The sequence below is a fragment of the Ranitomeya variabilis genome, chromosome 4 (genome assembly GCF_051348905.1).
Source record: "Ranitomeya variabilis isolate aRanVar5 chromosome 4, aRanVar5.hap1, whole genome shotgun sequence".
In the NCBI taxonomy this organism is placed as follows: Eukaryota; Metazoa; Chordata; class Amphibia; order Anura; family Dendrobatidae; genus Ranitomeya; species Ranitomeya variabilis.
Window position 1 is genome coordinate 684,072,076 of NC_135235.1, and position 18,591 is coordinate 684,090,666.

The 18,591-nt window shown below is 46.1% G+C and overlaps 1 protein-coding gene and 1 long non-coding RNA gene across 3 annotated transcripts in view; both read right to left on the minus strand.

Annotated features, from left to right (window-relative positions):
* LOC143767604 (uncharacterized) overlaps positions 1–18,591 on the minus strand; it is a 94,740-nt gene that overhangs the window by 53,057 nt on the left and 23,092 nt on the right. The window contains exons 2-6 of the mRNA XM_077256032.1: positions 17,585–17,726; positions 17,288–17,455; positions 17,082–17,205; positions 16,901–16,998; positions 16,612–16,702 (exon numbers count right to left, since the gene is read on the minus strand). Coding sequence (XP_077112147.1) covers positions 16,612–16,702; positions 16,901–16,998; positions 17,082–17,205; positions 17,288–17,455; positions 17,585–17,662 — 559 coding nt within the window. The 5' untranslated portion in view covers positions 17,663–17,726. The remainder of the gene's footprint in view (positions 1–16,611; positions 16,703–16,900; positions 16,999–17,081; positions 17,206–17,287; positions 17,456–17,584; positions 17,727–18,591) is intronic.
* LOC143767624 (uncharacterized) lies at positions 8,584–10,830 on the minus strand. 2 transcript variants are annotated; one of them, XR_013213730.1, is made up of 3 exons: positions 10,344–10,830; positions 8,683–8,802; positions 8,584–8,600 (listed from the first exon to the last, which is right to left on the minus strand). It is a non-coding gene; the product is annotated as an uncharacterized LOC143767624 (long non-coding RNA). The 2 variants fall into 2 exon arrangements; XR_013213729.1 differs by lacking the exon at positions 8,584–8,600 and adding an exon at positions 9,818–9,891.

Here is an 18,591-nt window from a genome sequence, read left to right on the forward strand (position 1 = left end):
GACCGCTGTGAAGATCAATGTCACGGCGTAGGAGGAGTACAGAGGAGCAGTAATATCAAATTCGGTTAAGTATGAGGTGCTGCATAGTGGATGGCCCATACCTATGTTGCACTGTATAGGGGTCATACCTCTATGTGGCATTATATGGCACTAGACTGTATATTGGCCATACCTCTATGTGGCAATGAATATGGGGAACAATATGGCAATGTAATGTATATGGGTCATACCTCTATGAGGCTCTGCATATGGGCCATACCTTTATGTATCACTTTATATATGGTGCACTCAATGGCACTGACTGTATATGAGCCAGTATAACTGCATAAGGGGCACTATATGGCACTATTACTGTATACTGTGCACTATAACTGTATCTGGTGTACTATGATGGTATATAGGGCAGTATAACTGTATAAGGGGCACTCTATGTGATACTAACTGTATGGGACACTATATGGCTAAATTTCTGTATATGGGGCTCTTTATGGCACTATAATTGTATATAAAGCATAACTATGCGGCAATTATTGTATATTAGGTTTAAATAAGTGCCACTATTATTGTATACTACCTGTACTACCCGGCTTCGCCCGGGTTAATAACTGATGTTAGCAAAATAGAATGTGTTAAGAAAAATGTGTTCTGCACACAAAAAAAATAAAACAAATAGAAATGTAATTATTTAAAGGCAAAAACTAAGCCCCGTGTCCATATTCCCATCATACATCCTCCATCCCATAGTCCCGTGCCCATATACCCATCATAAACATCCTCCATTCCATAGTCCCATGCTCATATACCCATCCTCCATCCCATAGTCCCGTGCCCATATACCCATCACACATCCTCCATCCCATAGTTCCGTGACCATATACTCATTATGACTTCTTCACCATGGCAACCATTCTGACAACATCGTAACCATGGCAACCAATATAACATAACCGTCACCATTACAACCTATGACATTATTGTCACCACTGCAACCTATTATGACATCGTCGCCGTGGCCACCATTATGACATTTCCGTTGATACACACACTTTTCCTTTTACAGTAACTGTTAGTTATAGCACCTCACTTCTCTCATTATCCCATCACGCCTCTCATTTTCCCGGTCACATCTCTCATTTTCCCCCTCACGTCTCTCATTTTTCCCTCACTCCTCTCATTTTCCCCCTCACACCTCATTTTCCCCCTCACACCTCTCATTTTCTCCCCTCACTTCTATCATTTCCCCCCTAACACCTGTTATTTTGACCTCACACCTGTCTTTTTCCAATCACTCCACTATTTTCCCCTCACTCCTCTCCTTTTGCACTCGCACCTCTTCACTTTCACCTCACACCTCTCATTTTCCCCTCAGTATATACCTGTATGTCATCTGCTCCTGTATATAGTATATACCTGTATGTCATATCCTCCTGTATATAGTATATACCTGTATGTCATATCCTCCTGTATATAGTATATACCTGTATGTCATGTCCCCTGTATATAGTATATACTTGTATGCCATCTTCCCTGTATATAGTATATATGTGTATGTCATGTTCCCTGTATATAGTATATACCTGTATGCCATCTCCTCCTGGCTGTCAATTTGCCTCCAACAATTTCCCTTTCACTTTTTCCCCATTATGTAGATAGGGGCAAAATTGTTTCGTGAATTGGAACGCGCGGGGTTAAAATTTCGACTCACAACATAGCCTATGACGCTCTCGGGGTCCAGATGTGTGACTGTGCCAAATTTTGTGGCTGTAGCTGCGACGGTGTAGATGCCAATCCCGGACATACACACATACATACATACATACACACACACCCACATTCAGCTATCTATATTAGATGTTGCATAAATATGCGGCACTTTTACTCTATTTGTAGGCTTAACTATGCAGGACTATTACTGTATATGGGGCAAAACTATCTGGCCCCATTATTGTATGTTTGGACATAACTATTTGGCACTATTACTATATGTATGTGAATAAATTTGCTGTACTGTTGCTGTATATGGTGCAAAAATGCTTATTACTATTTACTGTATGGGCTTAACTATGCAGCACTATTTACTGTATATGGAGCTTAACTATGTGCACTATTACTGAATTTAGGGCATAACAATGCAGCAATATTACTGAATGGGACCATAATAATGCTGCACTATTACTGTATGGGGAATAACTTATGCGCTATTACTGTGGTGCATAAATGCTGCACTATTAATTTATGTGGTATAAAAGCTGCGTTACTACTGTATGTGGCCTAACTGCCGCGCTATTACTGTATGTGGGCCTTAACGGTGCTGCATTACCTCTTTATGGAGGCACATTACTATTTTTTGGAGCCCAAGACAGGTTATTATTGTTTATTAGCCTTCACTATTATTTTTGTTGTAAACGGTGGCGTATTACTATTTATAGCCTATAACCGTATGGCCATCATAACTACAATAATGCAGCCCATTACTGCCCACGATAAATGATAATTTGAAGGCCCATTATACCACGACAAATAATAATGAAACCCATTATAGCCGAACATAACTAATAATGCAGTCCATTAGGCCACCTTAGCTAATAATGCAGGCCCATTATACAACACCTAAACTAATAATGCATTCCGTTATACCCCCATAACTAATAATGCAGCACTTTAGGCCCCCTTAGCTAAGAACGCAGGGCCATTATATTCTATAACTAATAATGCAGCCCATTATACCCCCGTAACTAATAATGCATCCCATTATACCCCCATAACTAAAAATGAAGCCCATTATACCCCATAACTAATAATGCAGCACATTATACAACTCATAACTAATAAAGCAGGTCAATTATGGGAGTCGTTTATTTTATCATATTTATCTATTATTACTGCTAAAATCTAGATTTATCTCTGTGGGTCCTTTCACACTTCCGTATTCTCGAAATGTATGTAAACATACTCCTAAACGCAAGCGTATTCGCCTACATTCCAAAAGAGTTGAGCCGATATTTTAACGCCGAAACGCTTCGCTACGTGTATCAACGTGTATGGTAAGTGTAGCGGTATACATATACGCAGCTTGGTTAGCCGACAAAAAGCAGGCATATGGTATTACAACCTGTTCCTAATCCAACGCGGATGCGCCTGCTGCAATTGCCACGTATGAGGAAATACGTTCTATATGCGGGGCAAGTTGACTCAACTATACTGTGTCAGTACTAAATTTCCAAACCTACGGCCCCACCTGTAATTATGCCCAGGGCCCAGCTTTGCATATAAAAAGGCCCTGTTTGTCTCATCATAAATAAATGTTGGAATATAGAAATTGATGACATCTACAAATGCAGAGGTCCTTGGCCAATAGATAGTGAGAAACTATCATAGAAAATGTTTTTTGGTTTCCTACAATTGTGAAATAAGGTTTAGATGTACCATAACATGTGCAATTGTTTTTTTAAGTTTGCAGAAGAATTTCTTCGGAAAAAACAAATTGATGGCGTGGAGACAACTGGAAAAGCTGTAGAGGAAGCACGAATGGACATAGCGTGCTCCCTGATACAGTATCTAAAGGTATAACCCCACATTCTCAGAACATTATACTAGCATTCTATTTTCTATGTCTCACAATCATTGTTATAACCATCAGTGACATGTATAATTAAAAATGTCTTTCCTTTTAAAATCCCTCAGGTTGGCGCCCCTTGAGTAGGCAGTAGGGTCAGCATAGAGCCTGGATGGGAGAAGAGGAGACAATGATGACGTCAGGCCGGGCCCTGACTGGCTGGCGGCGGTCACGTGGCCCGCTTCCCTTTTAACCCCTTAGTGACAGAGCCAAATTTTTTAAATCTGACCAGTGTCACTTTATGTGGTAATAACTCTGGAATGCTTCAACAAATCCCAGTGATTTTGAGATTGTTTTTTCGTGACACATTATACTTTATGATAATGGTAAATTTAGGTCAATATGTTTTGTGTTTACTTATAAAAAATATCAAAAATTTGAGAAAAATGTTAAAAAATTAGCAATTTTCTAAATTTGAATGATTATCCCTTTAATCCAGATGGTCATACCACAGCAAACCATTAATAAATAACATTTCCCACATGTCTGCTTTACATCAGCACCATTTGTAAAATGTTATTTTATTTTGTTAGCATTTTAGGAGGTTTAAAAATGTAGCAGCAATTTTTCATTTTTTCAAGGAAATTTACAAAATTTATTTTTTTAGTGAGTTATCCATGTTTGAAGTGACTTTAGGGGTCTTATATATTGGTAAACCCCCAAACGTGATACCATTTTAAAAACAGCACCCCCTGACATATTGAAAACTGCTGTCAGGTAGTTTATTAACCCTTCAGGTGCTTTACAGGAATTAACGCAAAGTGGTATGACAGAAATGAAAATGTGGATTTTTACCACCTAAATGTCTCTATCTTCTGAACAGATTACTAAAGCTGTCAGACTGTAAGGCCGCTATTTGGGCGTGAATTGCCATGGCAAACATCAGGACCACAAAATCATGATCTGAGGGCACCAGTTTGGATAAAGAGGAAGCCCCCACTCTCTGTTAACCTTTTATAATGATGTAGTCACTATTGACAGCAGCATCTAAGGGGTTAAACAGATTTGGAAGGTGCAAATACTGATCGTGGCTGATACAGCAAGTTGTCAGCTATAGTGGACAGCCGACAGCTGCTAGATTGTCACCTGTATGGAGATGCTATTCTCATATCTCAGGTCAGTTAAAAGGCGTATTGGCTGTCATTAAGGGGTTAAGAAGGGGAGGAGGTGCCAGCGCCCTCACTTCGTTGCCGCCAGCCACTGAGTTGTACCTTGGTAAGTATGTCTGCTTTTTTAGATGCCTTGCTGGAGCAAGTCAGAAGGAGGATCGCTTAGGAGGGACCTGGATGGCTTCTCCCGGCGCTGGATGGAGCTCCTTCAGGTGGTGAGTATGGCGCTGCGGGAGGGAGGGCTGAGGCCTTCTTTCTGGCGTGACGGGGAGCGGTAATGGCACCGGCGCAGAGCGAAGCAGGAAGCAGCGCAGCGGCCGGTATGTGTGTGGCGCCGGTCCTTGTGGAGGGCGATCGATTGCTGGACGTGGATGCGGCGGCAGCGGTGAGTGCCCCGGCGCTGGAAGAGGACTCGGCACATGTGCTGGGCCTGCATGATGTCCCCGGTAGGGCGGGCCTTGGCACACGTGCAGAGGCCGTGTCTGATAGTGCGGCAGTGGTGTCTGATCCCCGGGAAACACGTGCTGCTGAGAGGATGGCAGCGGATGACGGGGACGGCAGTTACACTGGTGTATGTGCGCAGCAGGCCCTCGCCATCGGTTGGAGCGAGCAGATGGCATCGGCAGTTGATGGGGAGGCGGGGCCTGCTGCTGGTATGAAGACTGCTACGTGTGAATGGGAACGCATGGCTTTAGATGCGGCTGAGTTAAATGTGGTTTCGAAAAGGAGCTGCAGATCAGGGAGACCTGTGTCTAAGATGGCTGCAAAACGCCCAAAACATACCACCTTGGTGCCGGAACGCTTATGCGCGGGGACTGGCCCTGTGCTGCGTGGTTCGGGTCGGGGGAAGCGCAGAGCTTCTGTGGATGCGATCCCTCCTACGCCGAAAAAGGCTGGTGGTTTTTCGGTGGGCGTGTGGCGGCCTGCCAGGGAAAAGGGGCGGCTGACCCTTCTGCAACGAAGCAGGACGAGAAAGTGGCCGGCTGTTCTGACTGTTTCGTACCTTCCCCCACATAGGTTCACGCCATGTGGCTGGGTCGGCTGATATTCAAGGGCCTGCTACGGTTGCAGGAGGTCCGCCCGCGGTGTAGTGTGCTAGCAGTATGGATGTTTTGTTGGCGGGCGTACCCGGGCAGGGTCAGTTGAACCCTTCATTGGAATTATGTATAGAGAGAGCGGTGGAGCGTGTGAGGCAGCGGCGATCGGAGGCTGGGTCACGCTGCGGGTCGAGTTACCGTAGCGGGCGAAGATCGCGCCATTCTTCTGGTGTCTCGCACTCTTGTTCTGTTTTCTCAGGTGCTGGTCGTTTGGCGTTTCGGGGATGACGCCGGAGCAGGTCAAGACGAAGATCAGTTTCCAGGGATCGGCTGCGGGAGCCGCGTCGGTACGGACCACATGGAGATGTGATGTCAGCACCTCGAGTCGTTGAGTCAGCGTTTCCCATCATAGCTGCTGGATCGGCGGATGTGAATCCATGTTCTTCCTCGGAGGTCGTCGTCTCGAGGGACCTGGCCCCTGCGCCTTTTCCAAGTGAGGGCAACTGCGTTGCCGCTTGGGGTAATGGAGGGCCTGTAAATTAATTCCTGTCATTGCTGAAAGCGGCTGTGGAGAAATCCACTCCCTCTGCGGTGACTGCATCTGCAGGTGAGGTGGTCGTCGCCCCGCCGTTGGTTGCGGCGGATACTGGGGCCTGTCCGGGAATTGCCCGGAGGGACTCCAGCTTTTGTGACTTACTGCTTGTTGCGCCCTCCAGTTCGGAGACGGAGAAGGCCAGGGATCTGGCTCTTCATTATCTGCAGCAGTTCGGCTGGATTGTCAACTGGAAGAAGTCGGCGTTGATCCCGTCTCAATCTGTTCAGTTTCTGGGGATGATCCTCGACACTCGACGGACCCGGGTGTTTCTTCCTATGGAGAAACAGGTTTCCATTCGTCACCACTTTGAGGCTGTGCAACGGACGGAAAGGATGACGCTGCGCGCTTGTATGCGTGTCATGGGACTCCTAGTTTCGGCGATGGAGGCAGTGCCGTTTGCTCAGTTTCATTCCCGTTGTCTAAAAAGATTCATCTTGTCCCAGTGGGATCGTTCCTTGAACTCGCTGGACCGCCTTATCGCCATCTCCCCGGAGGTTCGCCAGTCTCGTGGTTGCGTCCGGGGACGCTTGCTCGAGGGAATTAGTTCCTACACGCTTAAAATAACGGCCATGTGGACAGACCCTTAAAAAGTCAGTGTATGATTCATGTATTTAAAAGCTATTATTATTATTATTTATTGTTATAGCGCCATTTATTCCATGGCGCTGTGCAAGTGAGGAGGGGTATACATAATAACAAGTACAATAATCTTGAACAATACAAGTCATAACTGGTACAGTAGGAGAGAGGACCCTGCCCGCGAAGGCTCACAATCTACAAGGGATGGGTGAGAATACAGTAGGTGAGGGTAGAGCTGGTCATGCAGCGGTTTGGTCGATCGGTGGTTACTGCAGGTTGTAGGCTTGTCGGAAGAGGTGGGTCTTCAGATTCTTTTTGAAGGTTTCGATGGTGGGCGAGAGTCTGATGTGTTGTGGTAGAGGGTTCCAGAGTAGGGGTGATACGCGAGAGAAATCTTGTATGCGATTGTGGGAAGAGGAGATAAGAGGGGAGTAGAGAAGGAGATCTTGTGAGGATCGGAGGTTGCGTGTAGGAAAGTACCGGGAGATGAGGTCACAGATGTAAGGAGGAGACAAGTTGTGGATGGCTTTGTACGTCATGGTTAGGGTTTTGTACTGGAGTCTCTGGGCAATGGGGAGCCAGTGAAGGGATTGACAGAGGGGAGAGGCCGGAGAATAGCGGGGGGACAGGTGGATTAGTCGGGCAGCAGAGTTTAGAATAGATTGGAGGGGTGCGAGAGTGTTTGAGGGGAGGCCACAGAGCAGAAGGTTGCAGTAGTCAAGGCGAGAGATGATGAGGGCATGGACTAGGGTTTTTGCAGATTCTTGGTTGAGGAATGTACGGATCCGGGAAATATTTTTGAGTTGAAGTCGGCAGGAAGTGGAAAGGGCTTGGATATGTGGTTTGAAGGAAAGATCAGCGTCAAGGATTACCCCGAGGCAGCGAGCTTGTGGGACTGGGGAGAGTGGGCAGCCATTTACTGTAATGGATAGGTTCGTTGGGGGGGGGGTCACGTGAGATGGGGGAAAGATGATGAATTCTGTTTTGTCCATGTTAAGTTTCAGAAATCTAGCGGAGAAGAAGGATGAAATAGTGGACAGACAGCAATAGACAGAAAGCTATTCATTGCTACGCATGTGTTAGGAATCTTGAAGGTTTTGGGGGCCATATGTGATGATTTTTAGGGTCCTAATTACCCAATCTAACTCATGTCCATGTGAATGTAGCCTTATGTGTGGGTGGTGCTTTCTATGAATAACGTTAAAAAAAAAGACACAGTTGTTCTTTTGCGTTACCAAAGGGACATTAACCAGTATTGGCATGGTCTTGGGTAAAAACGCAGAGAAACATTGCTTGCTATGTTTTATTTAAAAACATAGCAGGGAAGCTCTCATTAACAGAGGGCCATTGAATTAAATGGGTTTATACTACTGCACAAACCAAAACACTCTTGTGAAGGGGCCATTATATTTGTCCTGCTACTGGTGGTATATCAATCTGTGATAAATTTGTAGAAACAAACCAATTATTTTTACAATAAATATTTACCCATTGTTGAATATCGACAGACATTCCTTTCCAAAAAAACCTTACAGATATTGCAGATAGAGTTTTAACAAATCCACCATGTCCTCCCAGTGGAGACGAATGGAATTGTTCGAAGATCTTCCGTGCCTGCTCTGGAGTTTTAACCACCAAACGATGACTGAAGAACAGCTGACCATCTGGAAACAAAATTATAAAAAAGGTTAACTCCACATGTAAATATATAAAGCCAACAAGATCAGACAGATTTCGGATACTTACCCCTTATTGTAAAATTGTCTGCATGCTTTTTTAGTTGATATCGCTGTTTTGATGTGTAATGTTCAGGAAAGTGTCCCGTGAAGAGGAAGTTAAACATGCTAGTATATTTCTCCACCATGACTAAAAACAAGGTGTTGGAAAAAAAAAAAATTGACAAGGTAATATAAACAAAAGGATGTATTACTAACACAACAATACTTATAAAAATAAATGTTATGAGTTAATAACTTCACAGGGTGGAGTATAAAAACTATAAATATTTTCTGTACTTGCATCGCATCTGGAAAACATAATATATGTCACATACATCCAAAAGGCTACATTAAGAAGTGACTTCATATATGTTGTAATATACGCGCAGACTGATGCCTATAAGTCGATATGTAATTATTATAATGAGATACCTTATACGAGCCCTTTCTACAAAAAATTTACTGTATAGGTTTTGAGACACAGGTTTAACCACAATAAAAATTTGTGTAAATACTTAGTGACCTGACTATACGACAATTTCGTAAAATCCAGCACATGACAGAATGGTGATGGGGCCATAGAGGAATATTGCAGGTCTCATACATAGGGCATCCACTCCACAAAGAACAGAAGCAGACTAACACCAGCCGTCTAAAAGAAACACAGTTTTAACACTTTTTGGTGTAAATGACATTAGACCTACTTTACACTGAGCGTTCTCTTGCCCGTGAGAGTGAAATACTGACCGATCCTGCTCCGGGCAAAGTGTATTGATGTGTTGGTGGATGTAGGGAAGTGTTGAGGTGTGTATTGATTTGTCCAGAGGTGTATTGATGTATCAGGGGGTCGACAGACATCAATAAAGTTCTGATCTTTCCAGAAAGATCCAGGAAGATCTGGGAAAACACACCCACCTCTCCCCTTTCTCCGCAGTTATGATCTTTCCAGAAAGATCCAGGAAGATCTGGGAAAACACACCCACCTCTCCCCCTTTCTCCGCCCCCCTCTCAGCTATCTGCAATCAGTGTTAATAATACACTAACGACACCCTTTAAACTCCTGTAAGAGCACCTGCACCCTAAGACACCCCATAGTACCCCATAAGCAGAAATGCACACATGCAGCCCCCCCTAAGTAGCATGTATTGCACATAAACACCCACCTTTATCTCAAGAGTCTCTGGTCACTATACAGTACCAGCTCTGGGCTCTCTGTAGGGTCCTATCTCTCTGCGCTCTGCAAAAGGAATGGACAGGAAGGAATAAAGTTATGATCTTTCCAGAAAGATCCAGGAAGATCTGGGAAAACACACCCACCTCTCCCCCTTTCTCCGCCCCCCTCTCAGCTATCTGCAATCAGTGTTAATAATACACTAACGACACCCTTTAAACTCCTGTAAGAGCACCTGCACCCTAAGACACCCCATAGTACCCCATAAGCAGAAATGCGCACGTGCAGACCACCATTAATAGCCCGCATGACATTTATTGCGCAGAATAAATTCTCCCCCATAAACCAGTTCACATGGAGCTATGATCACAGTCACTGCCATAGGGGCACATTCACAGAGAGAGATGAGATAGGGGCTCATTCAGATGGAGCGATGATCGCAGTCACCGCCGTAAGGGCGTGTTCACACAGAGCGAAGAGATAGGGGCTCATCCACACGGCACGATAATCGCACTCACCGCCGTAGCGTCCTCCATAACTGCTTTTCTCCTCTCGGCTATCTGTCCTGAGTGTTCAATGAATGCACGTTCAGGACTGACATTCCTTCCTGGGCATGTATATACTCCCCCCTGCCTTAATCACGCCCTCTGGTGAAATTTCTGGGCATGTATACACTCCCCTTCTCGGCATGTAGTCACTCCCCGCTGCTTTAATCACCCCCCTTTGCAGAAATGAAGACGCCCTGAAATTTCTGGGCATAGTAACGCCCCCCTCCCTTTGTCACGCCCCCTCCCTCACTATTGTGGTTTTAACCAGGCCCCCAGGTGCCATACTCACGCCCCTCCCTGAAATTTTCAGGCATGTTGCCGCCCAGAGCTCCTCTTCTCTCCACCCTGCATCTTCAGCTGTTGCTTGGCCGTGATTGGTCAGTTTGCGCCACGTGACTCCGTAGCCTCGCCCATCCCTACTATCTACGACATGCCGACAAATTTCAGAACACCGGCTCCAGAGCTTGGTTTCCACATGATACGGTCCTGTGACTCGCATGTGGAAATGAGCACTAAGACTGAATGTAGCAGCATCAGGGCTGCGGCGGTGAATGGCTAAGCACGAGTGTTCACTGCACAGGGAAAAATTGTAAGATGGAGGAGTGAATTGGAGGCTGGGAGAGAGAGTATGGGGCACAGCTGGAGCATGCGAGCCAGAGCTTGTGTATAGTGAATGGGAGCAAAGCCAGAGCTGAGCCACAACAGGAGTATGGTGAACAGGAGCAGAGCCTGAGATGGGGTACGGTGAACAGGAGCAGATCCGGGGTACGGTGAACAGGAGCAGATCCGGGGTACGGTGAACAGGAGCAGAGCCGGGGTACGGTGAACAGGAGCAGAGCCGGGGTACGGTGAATAGGAGCAGAGCCGGGGTACGGTGAATAGGAGCAGAGCCGGGGTACGGTGAATAGGAGCAGAGCTATAGCTGGAGTATGGTGAATGGGAGTAGAGCCGGGGTACGGTGAATAGGAGCAGAGCCGGGGTACGGTGAATAGGAGCAGAGCTATAGCTGGAGTATGGTGAATGGGAGTAGAGCCGGGGTACGCTGAATAGGAGCAGAGCCGGGGTACGGTGAATAGGAGCAGAGCTATAGCTGGAGTATGGTGAATGGGAGTAGAGCCGGGGTATGGTGAATGGGAGCAGAGCCGGGGTATGGTGAATAGGAGCAGAGCCGGGGTATGGTGAATAGGAGCAGAGCCGGGGTATGGTGAATAGGAGCAGAGCCGGGGTATGGTGAATAGGAGCAGAGCCGGGGTATGGTGAATAGGAGCAGAGCCGGGGTATGGTGAATAGGAGCAGAGCCGGGGTACGGTGAACGGCAGTAGAGCTGGGATATGGTAAATAGCAGCAGAGCTATAGCTGGAGTATGGTGAATGGGAGTAGAGCTGGGGTATGGTGAATGGGAGCAGAGCCATAGCTGGTGTATGGTCAATGGGAGCAGAGTTGCGGTAAGGTGAATGGGGCTAGAGTCAGACTTGTTCACTTCCGGTATTACAGATCCTGTGGAGCGACAGCACACAAGATTCAGCATTGCGGACCGGAGGAGCAGAGCTGCCAGCGGTGAAGCCAGGAGCTAGTGGCCTAAACACAGCAGCGGTGAGGAGAGAAGCGTGATGGTCGGTGACATGTTAGCTAAGAGGAGGCCGCACTTGTTTACCACTGATCTATTTGGATTGCCAAACATTGTTGGGGTCTAAAATAGACAAGACGTTGTATATGTAGTAACTAGTGATGAGCGAATATACTCGTTGCTCGGGTGGTCTCCGAGTATTTCAACTGCTTGGAGATTTAGTTTTCGTTGCCGCCGCAAGTGAATGATTTATGGCTGTTACCCAGCCTGAGTACATGTGGGGATTCCTTAGCAACCAGGCAACCCCCACATGTACTCAGGCTGGGTACTAGCTGTAAATCAAGCAGCGGAGTCAACAAAAACTAAATCTCCGAGTAGTCACAAATACTCGGAGATAACCCGAGCGTGCTCAGGAAAACCTGAGCAACGAGTACACTCACTCATCTCTAGTAGTAACCTATGTCTTTTATCTTTGTCTTTTTTTATGTATGGTCATGCCAATAAATATAAATGTTGTTTTTTTTTCTGTGTAAATTAATAAAAATGAAATGTCTTCATTTTCTATTCTCCCTTTTTCATGTTGTCCATATATCGTATCTGAATGCTCATTATCGTGATTGCAAACAAGACACATGTACTTCTGTGGTATAATCTAGTGTTGGGGTATGATCAGCAGCGTTTTTTGCAGTGCAGAAACACTGCAGATCCGCAATTGATTTACAGTACAATGTAAATCAATGAGAAAAAAAAAAATGCTTGTGCACATGTTGCGGAAAATCCGCTGCGGAAACGCTGCGGTTTAAGTAGCATGTCACTACTTTTTTGTGAATCTGCAGCGTTTTTGTACCCATTCCATTATAGAAAACCGCAGGGGTAAAAACGCAGCAAAAACGCACACAAAAAATGCTACAGAACCGCACAAAAAACCGCAGGTGCGTTTTCTGCCAGGAGAGGCAGAATCCGCACCAGAAATTCCTAAGCCTAATCCGCAACGTGTGCACATAGCCTTATACCCCCTTCACACCTCCATGTCTCCGGGACTTGTTTTCACACCTGGAGATATGTTCACCCATATGTTCACAACAGAGATCTTCAAACCCCTGTGTTTTCTCAACAAACATGTCTGTGTGAGTTAAGGTACCTTCACACTAAACGATTTACCAACGATCACGACCAGCGATACGACCTGGCCGTGATCGTTGGTAAGTCGTTGTGCGGTCGCTGGGGAGCTGTCACACAGACTGCTCTCCAGCGACCAACGATGCCGAAGTCCCCGGGTAACCAGGGTAAACATCGGGTTACTAAGCGCAGGGCCACGCTTAGTAACCCGATATTTACCCTGGTTACCAGCGTAAACATAAAAAAACAAACTAACAGTACATACTCACATTCCGGTGTCTGTCTCACGTCCCTCGCCATCTGCTTCCTGCACTGACTGAGTGCCGGCCGTAAAGTAAAAGCACAGCACAGCGGTGACGTCACCGCTGTGCTGTACTTTACGTTCGGCACTCACAGTCAGTGCGGGAAGCAGACGGCGAGGGACGTGAGACAGACACCGGAATGTGAGTATGTACTGTTAGTTTGGTTTTTTATGTTTACGCTGGTAACCAGGGTAAATATCGGGTTACTAAGCGTGGCCCTGCGCTTAGTAACCCGATATTTACCCTGGTTACCATTGTAAAACATCGCTGGCATCGTTGCTTTTGCTGTCAAACACAACGATACATGCCGATCTGACGACCAAATAAAGTTCTAAACTTTCAGCAACGACCAGCGATATCACAGCAGGATCCTGATCACTTCTGCGTGTCAAACACGATATCGCTATCCAGGACGCTGCAACATCACGGATCGCTATCGTTGCAAAGTCGTTTAGTGTGAAGGAACTCACACAGACATGTTTGTTGAGAAAACACAGAGGTGTGAAGATCTCTGTTGTGAACATATGTGTGAACATATCTCCAGGTGTGAATACAGGCAACAAGTCCTGGAGACATGGAGGTGTGAAGGGGGTATACCACTAGATTACACCACAGAAGTACATGTGTCTTGTTTGCAATCACGATAATGAGCAGATACGATGTATGGACAACATGAAAAAGGGAGAATAGAAAATGAAGAAATTTCATTTTTATTAATTTACACAGAAAAAAAAAACATTTATATTTATTGATATGATCATACATAAAAAAAGACAAAGATAAAAGACATAAGTTACTACTAGAGATGAGTGAGTGTACTCGTTGCTCAGGTTTTCCTGAGCACGCTCGGGTTATCTCCGAGTATTTGTGACTACTCGGAGATTTAGTTTTTGTTGACTCCGCTGCTTGATTTACAGCTAGTACCCAGCCTGAGTACATGTGGGGGTTGCCTGGTTGCTAAGGAATCCCCACATGTACTCAGGCTGGGTAACAGCCATAAATCATTCACTTGCGGCGGCAACGAAAACTAAATCTCCAAGCAGTTGAAATACTCGGAGACCACCCGAGCAACGAGTATATTCGCTCATCACTAGTTACTACATATACAACGTCTTGTCTATTTTAGACCCCAACAATGTTTGGCAATCCAAATAGATCAGTGGTAAACAAGTGCGGCCTCCTCTTAGCTAACATGTCACCGACCATCACGCTTCTCTCCTCACCGCTGCTGTGTTTAGGCCACTAGCTCCTGGCTTCACCGCTGGCAGCTCTGCTCCTCCGGTCCGCAATGCTGAATCTTGTGTGCTGTCGCTCCACAGGATCTGTAATACCGGAAGTGAACAAGTCTGACTCTAGCCCCGTTCGCCGTACCCCGGCTCTGCTCCCGTTCACCGTACCCCGGCTCTGCTCCCGTTCACCGTACCACCGGCTCTGCTCCCGTTCACCGTACCCCATCTCAGGCTCTGCTCCTGTTCACCATACTCCTGTTGTGGCTCAGCTCTGGCTTTGCTCCCATTCACTATACACAAGCTCTGGCTCGCATGCTCCAGCTGTGCCCCATACTCTCTCTCTCCCAGCCTCCAATTCACTCCTCCATCTTACAATTTTTCCCTGTGCAGTGAACACTCGTGCTTAGCCATTCACCGCCGCAGCCATGATGCTGCTACATTCAGTCTTAGTGCTCATTTCCACATGCGAGTCACAGGACCGTATCATGTGGAAACCAAGCTCTGGAGCCGGCACTTGGAGCGGAGCTGTGCAGCTCCATGTGTTCCTATGCGGCCGCACGCTCCGCTCTGGAGTGCCGGCTCCACAGCTTGGTTTCCACATGCGAGACACGGACGTGTGCCTCGCATGTGGAAATGAGCCCTTACCGAGTGACCGTCCCGCAATGTTCAGCCTGCTCGCTCTGTACGCGTCTCGCCGCTGTATGTCTTCTTCTAAAATCCCTCACAGCTGGCAGCTCTGCTCCTCCGGTCTGGTATGTCTGTCATCACTTCACAGGATCTGAGGTGAATGACCTTCACTTCCGGTTTCAGATCGGAATGACGGAATGACAACAGGTAAAGCCCTGGGCTACAATACAATGGCACCCAGACACGCCTACACAACTGTGAAGTGGGCGTGCCCAGTTCACAGCTAATGTGGCTACTGTATTATAGATAGGGTCGGCGTCCGACTGCAGATCTCTATGCGCAGAGCTGCCGTATTTGCAGACTGAAAGTGTCGTGCAGCCACACTTACAGTCCTGCAAATCAAAATGGCGGCGCCCAGTGGCAGAAAAAAAAATGAATAAAAAAAAAAAAAAAAAAATATTATTCACTTGAAAATAACTTATAAAAATAAGGAATTTAAGAGTTTATTTTTTTTTTTTACAATATTAAATCACGGCACCCTCCCTTTAAAACCCTACCCCGTCGTTTTAAAACACACCACAATTCCCAATCAAGAGGCCTTATTTTTAAAGCCATAGATCAAATTGACCTGGGCATCAGCGGGGGGGACTTAAGCAAATTATTAGCGCAACAAGAGAGTAGATGGATCTACCGCCTGAACACCATCACACCCTCTGGTCTAAATGAAAATCATGGCTTTGCTTCCTTTTTATGGGTTTCCTATATATACTCCTCTATGCCCATTCTATGTACACGCCCCCTGAGGAAGGTATCCTAACTGAAACGCGCGTCGGGGTGGATCGGGGTCCCCATACTGCGGAGGTTTACCACGGGATCGCTATTACCAGGTGATGTGTAGTAGTTCATTTATGTGCCTTTACCTGTATAATCACTGGTTTATTTACATTTCTTCCATGTACTCTGGATGAAGTTCTGCTATCCTGTGGGGCTGAGCCTCTACGAATTGCACTATATACCATCTTTTTATAGTATACTTTAAATTCTCTGCAGCTGGGGATCGCCGTACCTTGGGCTGGTTTATTGTTCACATGTTGCTGCTGGCATTTTTGTCATCTTTTAGCCCTTTCTAACACTAACTCTCTGGTTGTTATATGTATAATTTTATCCAATAAAGTGTTGTTCTATGTTTGGACTCTATGACTGCGTGGTGCTCTTTTGTCTTTGTAGTTTACAAACCTGGACAGGTAATGGTCAGTGCCTCCTAATTTATGTTGGTAGGTGGATTTCCCAGATTGTAAGCTCTATAGAAAAGAGCTTTCAATACCCAGTCATTGGGATAGTGTGACATGACTGAACTACTTCTTACTTCTCTATACTTAGTGGTTACTACTCACCTGGGTAGTCATATGTAGGAATCTCCTCTTTACACCGCTCATCACCCCTCACATATGTCTCTGTAGTATTAATATGGGTCAGATCTTCACCCTGAAACAAATATTGTAAAAGTCACAGACAGATGGAGAAGTCACATCTATTATCAGCTCTAATCCTGCCATCTCCACCGTTCTCATTACACAAGTATAAAACATAAAATACTGGTGGATAAAACAAGACTGAGCACAAGACCTTCACAGCCATCTACACATCACAGGGGAGATCTCATGACACCTTCTCTCCATCTACCTGATGATCCTGAGGAACATTGGGATCTTCTTGTTTACAGTCCTGTGGAAGAAGAGGATGGGGACATCTCTCTAGTGTTGTCATGTTACTGGATAGATCTGGAGGAAACACATACAGGGACTGAATTGATTATTTACATACAGATAATTATAGGCCATGTGTATTTAGTCCTGTCTATTACCTGGTGATGTGAGGGGCTGGGGAACCTCCATCATGACGTCCTTGTACAGATCTTTGTGTCCCTCTAAATACTCCCACTCCTCCATGGAGAAATAGACAGCGACATCCTGACACCTTATAGGAACCTGACACATACAATGATACCGTCATCCCCCGATCCCTTCATAGCGTTACTGTATAATGTCCCAGCATTCCCAGCGGTGTCACCTCTCCAGTCAGCAGCTCAATCATCTTGTAGGTGAGTTCTAGGATCTTCTGGTCCTTGATGTCCTCATGTATCAGGGGGTGAGGTGGAGGCCCCGTGATTGGGCTCAGGGGTCTTCCCCATCCCTCAGACACAGGGTCACTAGAGGTCTTCTTCACCACTGTGTAATCCTGGTTATGGAGAGACACATTAATAAATCTCACTACAGACATTTCCAGAGTCCTCACCTCTCCAGTTCTGTCCATCTGTTATTCCCATAGATAAGAATGATGTAATGTGACGTCATCAGAATCTCTCACCTCTCCAGTAAGCCGGAAGAGGATCTCTAGGGTGAGGTGTATTATCCTCTCCGCCATCTTGTCTCTGTCTATATTCATCTTTGATGGATAAATCAGGAAAATTCTCTTCTATGGAAGGATCTTCACTGAGAAGATCCGAGACCTGAATGAGAAGATGAGCCGATGTAATATCATAAAAATCCTGTGTAATAATACAATTACTGGAGATAATAAGGGAAACATATGAGGAGATTTATTATTTTACACTATTTAGTTTTCTTCTTTGACATCTACTAATAAAACCTATATATTTAGGCCACAGACAACAAGCAGTTTCTTCTTTGGAGTCGGCAGCTGAATACGTTTCTCTCATAGACTCATCTTTCATAACGCAGAGAATAACGGATCCTCCAGCACCAACCTCCACCCACAGAGCCGCACTCCACATAGAGAATAATGGAGCCTCCAGAACCAACCTCCACCCGCAGAGCCACACTCTACATAGAGAATAATGGAGCCTCCAGCACCGACCTCCACCCGCAGAGCCGCACTCCACATAGAGAATAATGGAGCCTCCAGCACCGACCTCCACCCGCAGAGCTACACTCCATATAGAGAATAATGGAGCCTCCAGCACCGACCTCCACCCGCAGAGCCGCACTCCACATAGAGAATAATGGAGCCTCCAGCACCGACCTCCACCCGCAGAGCCGCACTCCACATAGAGAATAATGGAGCCTCCAGCACCGACCTCCACATAGAGAATAAAGGTACCGTCACACATAGCGACGCTGCAGCGTCGCTGTTTGGTCGCTGGAGAGCTGTCACACAGACCGCTCTCCAGCGACCAACGATGCCGAAGTCTCCTGGTAACCAGGGTAAACATCGGGTTGCTAAGCGCAGGGCCGCGCTTAGTAACCTGTTTACCCTGGTTACCAGGGCAAAATGTAAAAAAACCAAACACTACATACTCACCTGCGCGTCCCCCGGCGTCTGCTTCCTACACTGACTGAGCGCCGGCCCTAACA